Raw genomic sequence first — 11,196 nt, 5'->3', positions numbered from 1 at the left:
TACTGTAGATATATAATAAGCTCAATAGGTGTATTTATCCGGGAGCTATATTAATAACTAGCGGGGGTACCCGGCGTTGCCCGAGTGTTTGTTTCTGGGACGGGGGGGGGTAGTTTTAAAAAATGTTATGGTAGGTAAGTAGGAAGGATCAAACCCCGAGTCATGAGTAAAAGTAGGAAAATAAAGTGTAAAAAAAAACAAAACATCTGCAACGTTAACAGTTCGGCCACCAAGAAAAGTCCATTCCAGTTGTTTAGGAAAAAAAAAAAAAAAAAAAAAAAAAAAAAAAAACGACTACGGTAGGTCGGCGCGAACGTGAAAATATAATGTGAATTGTCCAGCACGCTAACCACTACGCCACAGAGCACTGCAGCTTAGTTTAGTGATTTTAAATAACTTCACATGAAAGAACTACGAAGCCAAACCGGTGTTCTCTTCTCAACTGTTCCTTGTGAACGATCCCCAAATGGTGTTAAGTGGTGGCAGGGGGAGGAGGAATTTATTAGAGAGAAAATATTTTACAACTTCCATTGATCTTAACCGATTTTGGCCGTGACTTCTCAGCAGAAAAAGTATAGAAATCTAAGATTATCGAGGAATTTGAGAAATAATAAGCCTATAACACACCTCAGATATTGTTCTGCCGTTTGTGCATATTATATTTGCATGAAATATCTTGATTTTTAATCCTATTAATGTCAGAATCAGACGGGAAAAAATGAGTTCATTTTATTTATATAGAGATGAGTATAAAGATTAACAATTGTAAATTATAAATCAGTTTCAAAAGGAATAACAAAACAAAATCAAATTGAGTGTACGATCGTTTCAGAAATGATATTGATTTATTAAAATTAGCAGTAAACATTGACAGTAATTAACAAAGATTGTATTTTTGAATAAAGTCTCCTCAAACATAGCTTTTCCCTCATATAGATAAAAGAATAAGTTTTACAGGGGAATATATTACATTACACCGGCCAAGGGAGATAATAAAATTTCAGCAAAGTATTTCTCAAAAAGAAGAATACAAATTTATTATAATTTGGAGATAAAGCTTAGTGGTACAGCATTCGACTACAGATTGAATGATCCCCTGTTCAAGCCAGGGTGTGCCTCGCCATTTTATTTTAATTTTTTCATATTAATGGGTTCAATTTATGATAAAAAAAAGAGGTACCACTTAAAATCGCCGCAAATCATTTCTTTGTTTGCATATTTTAAAAATAAACATAAGAAGTGACTTTTCCATGGCATTCATCGTCAAGCCCAAACATCGGCTGACGTGATATTGTAAACAAATACAGACGGAATTTGATGAGCGACATTATCATTATCATTTTTTCTTTATCTTTTTTTGCGAATTAGTCCACTGGGCAAATTATTTCTCGTAATACATTATAATCACTAGAGGATTTATTCTATAATAATAGATACGCACTCTGCATAAGTTAAAATATCATACTTGAGCGTATTGTGCGATCGGGCAACGCCGGGCGTCCAGTTTGTGTTTGTGTGTGTTTGTGAGTTATGAAAATATATATGGCAATTCTCGTGATAATTGAGAATGAAACGCAGAATATTCTGTGTAACTTAATTGCCATATATATTTTCACTAGCGGGGGTACCCGGTGTGTGTGCTCTTAAATAAAAAAGAAACGGGGGGGGGGGTAGGATCGAACCCGAAGCCCTGAGGCGAAGTTTGAAAACAAAATGTGAAAAAAACATGAACCGTTCGGCCAGCCAGAATGAGTTACTGAAAGTTTGAATTTATTTAAGTAAGAACCAAAATGACAGGTGCCCGCACGGAAGTCGTAGAGTGTTACGACGACGACGTAAGCAATAGCTATTCAGCAAATGAGGTCAATTGTTTGTTATAAGCGAAGTAAAAAAAGAAAACATAAAAACGAACGTTAAAACTCAAGCTGGGGTGGGGGGTAATCAAAACATCGAAAAAAAAAACACGAAAAAAAACTAACGTAAGGCAAACGAACGATGTTAAATGTAAAAATCGAAAAAAAAACCAAAAAAAGAAAAACGAACGTTAACCCCCCCCCCAAAAAAAACACGTTAAAAATGGCTTAAATAAGCCTGTTTCGATATTAAAATTTAAAAAATCGGTGGTTACCCGGGTGTTTTTGGGTGTGTGGTCGGCGGTGGATAAGCGGAGTAAAAAAAACCCAGAAAAACGAACGTTACGTGACAAATGGCTTAAATAACACTGTTTCAATATTTAAATTAAAGAAATAAAGTTTTTAGCGGACACACAAACACACATACAAACATATACACACATTTTCGCTTATATATACATATATAGATAGAAGATAGAAGAACATAGATAATTTACTACCTAGCTCAATCTATGTATTGAACACTGTTGAAGTAAATATCGATAAATTTACGCATAAAATTATATCTTCATATATTAATTTATGTGATTAAATGAAATAATCATATATATATATATATATATATATATATATATATGTGTGTATGTATATATATATAAAATTTATGTGGAAATATACTTTATTTCCTTCTAATGTATACCAATCCTTATTTAAGAAGCTCAATATAATTACAGAGCAATATAGTGAATGAATGACAGAAGTCTATATTCCAAAGTTCGTGACGTTGTCCATCTTATAATTTATTCATTTAATTCAGTTGACTTATGCAATTCTTGACAGTATCTGTTTCGTAACACAAAATCAATCACTTAATTATTATATCAATTAGTGAATCTATTTTGCCTTTATCCTTCATTTTCATATAACGTTTATACTCAATTCATATTAAATGCTGGTGTGGCCTCTACCAAAGCCAATGACCACGCCACAGATTTATTTGCCGTTTATTTTACTTGTACCTATTTGCAATGTCTCCTCACGGGACAGTGTTAGACACCAGGGTCGGTTTTTAATGTGGAGAAAAGGAACAAAAATAGAAATTGTCTCAGTCGTGAAGGATTTCTCCTCCACTGACAGAGAACAAGAAATTGAAGTGCAGCATCTGAAGAACGGCCCATTTTTTACTTGTATTGTTTTCACTTATTGATTAAAATTTTTTTATTTTAGTTAATTATATCTTATGAAAAATGATAGAAAAACAGTGTCTTTTGCTCGAAGAAAAGGATAAAGTGTGTGTGTGTGTGCGTGTGCGTGTTTTATTCACTTGTCTCTTCATAGACATTATTTTTTCATTCGCCTGCCGTTGTGTACTCTATTTTTAATCCTGTCCTTTTCGGTCGTTCAACAAAGAATCAAGAAAAGAATGTAAAAGGGGTGGGGGTGGGGAGATAATTTTCTTTTTAATTTCATTCAACCGAATCCCGAATGTCGGCTGCTGAATCAAAGTATTCCGATTTTGTGTTAGAATCTCGTTGCTTAATTTCGGAATGATTCAGTGCAGACCCGGAGGAAGTGAGGGAGGTAGAGTAGGGTTAGATAGGTGGTTGGGTTCGCGGTGGGGTAAGGGTGTCAGTGGTTGCTATGCTGATCTCTCTCTCTTTCTCTCTCTACCCTGACTCATACCACAGTATTTTTCGGGGTGGGGGGAGAGTAGCAATATATAAATAAATAATAATAAAAAAGAAATCGATCTCTTATTTATCAGAGAAAAGATGGGAAGATGATTGTATCTTGTTAACAAGATGATGAATTGTTCTCTAGCTCCCATCCCCACCCCTCTTTTATTTTAGGAAGCGTTGGGGCTGTAAATAAATAACATTGGAAGAAAAAACTAAGATTACTTTTATGTATTCCTTCATGTCCGTCATTTTCATACAAATTTAAAAATAACACATCTTCATTCAGTTTAGATGTTGAGACTAATCCAGATGAAATATTAAAAAAAAAAAAAAAAAACATGATTTTATCGTATTTGGTACGTTTGTCATATGGGGTTATAATCACTGACTCTCGTCTCGACGTTGTTGTTTGAGTATTCGGCTTGAGGCAGTTGCTTTCTTCACACGTCGAATAGCTCTGTGATACAGCGAAACCGTTTGTGGATATATATATAGTTGGGGTACCACATCTGAGCTGGTGCAGCTATTACTGGTCTCTCCCTCTTAGATGGGGTCAACAAGGCTCGAACCTCTTTGTCATTGCTGCAATGTTGCATTTCTGTGCTTGTTTTGCAAGGACTTCAATGGAATGTGCTCTGACTAATCCAACAAGCAACAAAATTATATATATATATATATATATATATATATATATATATATATGAGAGAGAGAGAAATAAAAAGTAACAAACCGTGTTATTTGTTCATCAACGTTTCGTCTTTATTTCGAGACTTCCTCTGGTCGAAACGTTGATGAACACATAACTCGGTTTGTTCCCTTTTATTTCTCTATTTTGTTGGAATACTATTTCCATTATTCTCATATATATATATATATATATATATATATGTCATTCACAAACAGTACTATTTCGCTGTTTACAATTCATCAGTGTGGCTAGACAAGCAAGTGTTTCAAGCCAGGATCAAAACTCAGCCATCTAGTTGACGCCTCTACCCCTGTGCTATCATCTAGCATTCACCCAATGTAAGAGGAATCTTAATGTCAACAAATGTAAACATCTTTTCAGCAAGTCTAAGAGCTGTAATCAGTTTTTACCTAATAAGCAATGCTTTATGCATACTGACCCTACTGGTGATTTCTTTAGAAGAATTGTAGTATAAAGGAAATAAAATATTTTGTCATTGAACTTAATTTTTTTTTTTTTCTTAAGTGTTGCTCCACAATAAATCTGCCCCATCTCAGAGTGGCCTCTTACACTTTAATGGCGATTTGCTTTGTTTGGGGTGAACAAAAATGCAAAAAAAAAAATAAATAAATAAATAAACAAAGACAAAAAAAAAAGCATAATTTACTCGTTTCTTGCTTTAGGTTTTATCAGAAACTCATGATATTAACCAAGGTTCCATCCTGGATGCAACTCTTTTTTTCTGATCTTCATCAACGATCTCCCAAATCACATTCTTAGATCATTCGTAGACATTTATGCAGATGAGACCACGCTCTATAGCAATAATTCAAACGCCAACAATGATTAAGGTCTTTCTGATTCTCTCTCTTCCGATCTTGAGGACGTGATGCAATATGGAAAAAAGTAGCTAGTTAATTTTAACACAACCAAGCTTCTCTCCTTTCACCATAATCGCTCTGACCCCTATCACGCCCCATTTCAAATCTCATCTTGGGGAAGCTTGTCTTGACAAGCTTTTGGGACTGACATTCACTCCTAATATGAAATGGACAACGTACATCAAATCTGTTGCCAAGATCGCTGGAAAAATGGTTGATCATTCTACTGTTCCAGTAGGAATCTCACTACCAATGAATTTTCTGTGTATAAGAGCCAAATACGTTCTAAAATGGAATACTGTTGCCACACCTGGGCAGGAGCTGCTTGGCAATCCCTATCTTGCCTTGATAGAGTTCAAAACCGGCATCGAAACCATTGTAGGTGATAACTTTTTCTCTTCCCTGTAACCTGCTTCTGTTCTGTCATTATTTTCATGACAAGTGCTCATCTGAGCTCCAATTTATGGTCTCCTCCTTGGCGAACTTTCACAAAAAATACTTGTTTAACTAAAACTACTATCAACATTTTCCCCACTCTCTATCTGTGCCTAAATCTAAACACAGATTCCACAAAAAAAAAAAAAGCTTCTTTCCTAGAACTGGCCACATGTGGAATATGCCTACTTCCCAGCTGATTACAATATGGTAGCCTTCAAGTCCAGTGTAAACAAGTTCTTGTCAAGCCGTCCCTTAAATAATCAAAATTCTACCCAACCTACATCATTAATGATTACTAAACTACTGCCTTACATTCATACACTCTTATCCTTGAGTGACCTTTAGGCCTTGATAAATGGTGACTCCATTGTAAAAAAAAAAAAAAAATTGTTCTCTATTTCAAAATGTAATATTTTACTGTCAACATACGTTTTCACATGTATACTATTACTCGTGAGCAATTGAGGAAAACAGTCGTTTTTTTTATACATACGTTGCATGCAGTGTTTATACGTGCTGGCCTTTCTTTCGTAGTTGCTTTTTGTCATTTATGACTGGCCATGATCCTCTTGTGTTTGTTGACAGCCTGATCTGTTTAGCTAGACGGACAAATCTACTCATGCATATAGAAACTTGCTGAGTTTTCAAGGTTTTATTTATTTATTTATTTAGAGAGAAAGAGATTAAATATTACTTGAGTGGGAGGAGATCAATATGACTAATTAACTAATTGATATTTACTTATTTAATTTTCTTAACTTAGTTTTCAGGATGGGTATTGAGAGATGCAGATGGGCAAAATCTTGAGGTAGCATTCACTTAGAATATCTCTATATTGTCAGATGCGTCTCTCCTGTCTCGCTTCCCAACTCTGAGTTTAAATTCTTTTTGTTTCTTTCCTTGACAGCATGACATCATCACCTCTTATATCACCATATCGTTCCCCTCTGCATTTCTAGCACATTTTGTCTAGGGATCTAACTTTTGATCTCCGTTTAAATAATGCCACCTGCAGCAGAAGTTTGCCGGCAGATTATCCTGACATGTACTAATGTGACCCTTGCCAAAATTCAAACTAGCTAACTCGGTCCCTATCTACTGGCATAGGGTTCCAATATATGACAAAATCTTTTTCCTCTAACCAGTCACATGATCTTGTTTGACCAATCACAACTTCATATTTCTAAGCCTTCACCTCTATCTTTAACATTTTATTGTTTTGGTAATGGCAGTGGAATTCAAAAGTCTAGTAATACCTTGGCTCAACTCCCAGACTAATTAATTATTTACTCAATCTCATTGTCTTTTTGCTCTTTTGATTTTTGCAGGTATTTGACAGTTCCCCATCAAGTGAAATGACTGAGAAGTTTGGAGACGTTATGCAATTTTGCAGTCAGGTGTCCAAACTGATGGTTACTGAAATCAGACGGAGAGCATCCAATCAGTCAACAGGTAAGAAAAACAAAAAAAAACATTAATGAATAATTTTTCACTTTATTTTTTTGTCATTTTCACAAGCTTAGAAGATGGAATCTTTTTTCTTTTGTATTTCTTTGCTTTCTTCATATTATCTATTGCATGTAAATATTGGATTGGCCAAAAAATTTGCTTTTTTTTAAGTGGAAATTAATGCAATTCACTTGGTTAGGAAATCTTGAAAATGTTATTTTTCTCATTGTCAAATAGCAATTTTATTTAATGCAGCTTTTAATTGTCGGAACTTTTTGTCTAGCCAGAGCGAGGAGCATCTCTCTCTCTCTCTCTGAAAAATTTCCTTTTTGGAATTGAGTAAACCATTTCTGAAACACCCTTATCCTCAAGTATCCTTTGGGACTTAATAAGTGGTGATACTATAGTGTATATTTCTCATGAAGTTTCTTGGCGGTAGTAACCACAGGCGGACGCCAGTCGCAAGTGTACACTGTGGGTGTGTGCCCAGGAACGGATATCCTTGCCGCTGATTGTCAGCAGACGCAGAGGGATAGTCCGCCCATGCAGCCGCCGATTGGATCATGGAGCAGACGCTGCCTGGATATCCTGGCGTCGTGGTGGGGCGTAACTTTCATCTCACCGATTTGGACTACGCGGACGATATTGCGGTTCTCGGGGAGAGCTACAGAGACATACAGACGGTGCTGAACCGAATCCAGGAGAAGGCAGCTGCCATCGGCATGAGAATCAACGCCAGCAAGACGAAGATTCTATCGGCTGGCATCCCCCAAGCAGAAAGGTCCTCCATCACTCTCAACGGGGAAACCCTCGAGGAGACGGATAGCTTCAAATACCTGGGCTGCACGTTCATTGGTACCGGTCAAGGCATGAATGAGATGGAAGCGCGCATTAATGCCGCACGAGCTGCCTTTTGTCGACTCCAAAGGCGATTATGGTCATGGCCTGAAATACGTCTGAGGACAAAAATATGAATCTACCAGGCCCTCGTCCGCTCAATACTTTTGTATGGATGTGAGACCTGGCCCATACGGAAAGCGGATCTGCGACGTGTAGAAGTTTTTGCCGCATTTTCCATGTCCGTCCCTTGGATTTCGTCGCCAACAAAGAAGTCCGGCGTCGCTGTAATCTCCAGGCAATTACTGACCTACTGCGGGCCCGACGCCTTCGATGGTTTGGCCATGCCTCTCGCTGTGATGCAGGGGTCTTTATCCACGAGGCTATCTCCCCACGTCCTCTACCCGGCTGGAAAAAACGTGTCGGTGGCCAGCTAAGAACGTGGCTCGGGACTATCAAAGCCGACGCTGAGCTTATTTCGGGCCCGCTCATCTATGGCCTGTCTCGTTGGAGACGTGACTGGCTATTGCTCACTCGGGATCTTGCCTCCGATCGCCGGGCTTGGGCCGCAGCGGTACGAGATGTGCATCTTCATGAAGCCGACTCAACTCCTCCAGGGTGAATTTCGTTTCAAGTACAAGTAAGATACTATAGTTGGGGGGAGAGGGCAAACCATTTCTAGCACACTCATTCTGTAACAGCATTTTCTCTATACATATGGTACATCTTTATGTGGATTTGTTGCCCAATATTTAATGGGCTTTCAGGGTGATCATTAAACTCTGCAGTGATTTTGCAAGTATTGGGTTCGTCCAAAGTTCATTTTTTTTTTTTGAAATTTATTTTCCACGCTCAATTTGGAAACGTCTGTGATTTGTCTAGTTGTAAAACGGAAATCTTATTCAAGTATGGTTTTTACTTAATCACTATTGATAATCTTTGGCCGATTTGAGCAAGAAGCATCTTTTACTGAAAATTTCCCTTTGCAGAATCAAGCAAACCATTTCTGACACACCCGTTCTCTAGCAGCACTGGCAGTCCATACATAATGCATATCTTTATGCAGATTTCTTGTAGCCTCTTTTTCGTCTTTTTTTGGAGTAAAAAGGCATCAGATATTGGTAGTGCTCTGTTTAGTCTTTCATTTCAAAGCATGAAATACAAGCAAAAACTGTAAGAGCTCATTTGTTTGACGTCAACATACTCGTTACACGAAATACAAGATTTGAAAAATAGGAATATAAAGCAGTCATCCAGAAATATGACGTAAAATGAACAAACTTTTTAGTCAACCCAATATTTAGTGTTAATATGCTCGCTACACCAAATACAGAATTTTAAGAATAGGAACATGATCTTTAGTAGGATGGAAACATGGCATTCAAAAAACGAACAAACTTTTGACAAACCAAATATTTAATGCTGATGTGGAATGAATTGTATTCGTTCTCAATTATAATTATGATAATCTTTGATAGAAAAACGAATTAATAAACAACAAATAACATCAAAATTTACATAAAAATACCTTTAATTTGAACTGTAGTGAAAACAAATTAAAATAGTTAATGGTTTTGTTGTGGGAATCTGTATCTCATGGTGTGTGTGTGTAAATTGGGATACATTTAAGTTTTATGACTGTCTAGTCTTTGATCGTATGTGAGTGCATATACGTGTGCTCATCTGTGCAGGCTAAGATGGAGGAGTGGCTTATCAGACTAGATGGCACCTACAGCAGCGAGTTCAGGGTGAATGCTAGAGTACATCAGTGATCAGTTCTCAGTCCTTTGTACTCGAGACTTTCTCCAATGGGTTTCAAACAAAACTACTGTATGCCAAGGACTTAGTCATAATAGAAGAAATAATGAAGGAGTTGGAAGAAAAAATGACAGAATGGAAGCCACAGGTCAATACTGGATAGATAAAAAAGGGTTAGCCGAGAACTCCAGTCTTTGTAGGACTCAAGTTAATATGTTGTCTTGTGGCCGTCTGTATAATGGGTAGGTGAGGTGGGAGTGAATCGTATATATATTTGAGTTTCTATTATCATCTAGTGGTGAGATTGTATACGTGCATACATACACGTGTCTCATGTTCGCCTATCCTTTGTAATATAAAGGTTCAATTTCTATTGTATATATACCTCAGTGTATGTACATTTAAATACAGTTCATGATGAGCAACAATATACCTGAATACCTTTACAACACAAAGGACGAATAACACATATTTGGGGTTACAACATCTGACCAATCAGGAACATTTCTGGTCGATCTTTGGTCTTGTCTCGATGGAAAAGCTGCAATGGAAATTCTCCCCAAGAATGATAGAGCCTCGGGTTTTATTTTCGGCAACTTTTTATTTCGGTGTTTTTTTCCCCTTTCAACTGACTATCGTTAGTTCTGACCTCCTCTACTCGAAGCCGTCACGATCTGTCAACCGTCTCTGTCTGTCTCCTGACTCTGACTAACTCTAACGGCTTCGAATTCTAAGCACTATTTTCCACGTACTCAAAAGGACGATCTCCCTCTCTAAATGACGTCATTAGTATACATTACTAAGATAATCACCTGATGTTTTTACATGTCATTATTTCTAAGTTGTCAAATAAATTATTATGACATTTTTAAGCTCACATTCCTGGTAACTATTAAATATAAATAGATATCTAAATATTTTGATTATTCTAAAATGTATTTTAGCTAATAAAACGTTTTGGCTCCAATAATCATAATCGTCGACCAGCACTCGTTTGGAGCTGCCCGGTCAATATCTAGCATCTAGGGTGAATCTTTATGAAGTGCACTCTCTGGCATGGTTTGAGTTGGTGTTCATACCAGTCAGGAATACATCCTCAATAATTGGTCCCACAATGACCTTGTTCCTGTTGGGCTGCGATATGGTTCAGATAAGTTCTAGGTGGTTCACTCTAAGGAATTTCTTGAAAAGAGGATAATTTGTTGCTAATTGTCTTAAGCGACCCTACTGGAGAATACTGCTGATGAATCTATATTCAGACGTTTTTGTAGGGTAGAGTTTTCTGCCTCTATTGTACTAGTTTTTTAAACCCCACCTTGTGTCTAAACTTTTAATGAGGTAAATTACATCCAAAAAAGCAAACTTAAAATCAAACGAATGTAATATATCCTGGGTAATCTTGATTATTATATATACCTTTTTTCTTTTTTATATAGAAAATACTAAAATCTAATTATACTATCATTTGGTTTATTGGAACTACTTTTCTCATCTTGGGTGTTGTTCGCACCGTATTTCAGCCGATGTAACCACCAACCTTCTTCATGCACATAACTTAGGAATCTGTCTGTCAAATTCGGGAATCGTACCAGCTAAGACAGTTCAGTTAATA

General features: G+C 36.8%; 1 protein-coding gene across 4 annotated transcripts in view; it reads left to right on the top strand.

Moving 5' to 3' along the window:
* LOC145266399 (WD repeat and FYVE domain-containing protein 3-like) overlaps nt 1–11,196 on the top strand; it is a 447,754-nt gene that overhangs the window by 203,240 nt on the left and 233,318 nt on the right. For all 4 annotated transcript variants that reach the window (XM_080122046.1, XM_080122045.1, XM_080122044.1 and 1 more), the window contains exon 3: nt 6,869–6,992. In XM_080122046.1, the coding sequence (XP_079978172.1) occupies nt 6,869–6,992 (124 nt within the window). The remainder of the gene's footprint in view (nt 1–6,868; nt 6,993–11,196) is intronic.

This window comes from Euprymna scolopes, chromosome 41, assembly GCF_053919585.1.
Source record: "Euprymna scolopes isolate OS-2025 chromosome 41, ASM5391958v1, whole genome shotgun sequence".
Taxonomy (NCBI): domain Eukaryota; kingdom Metazoa; phylum Mollusca; class Cephalopoda; order Sepiida; family Sepiolidae; genus Euprymna; species Euprymna scolopes.
The sequence above is the reverse complement of the archived record's forward strand: the minus strand, read 5'-3'. Positions and strand labels throughout refer to the sequence as shown.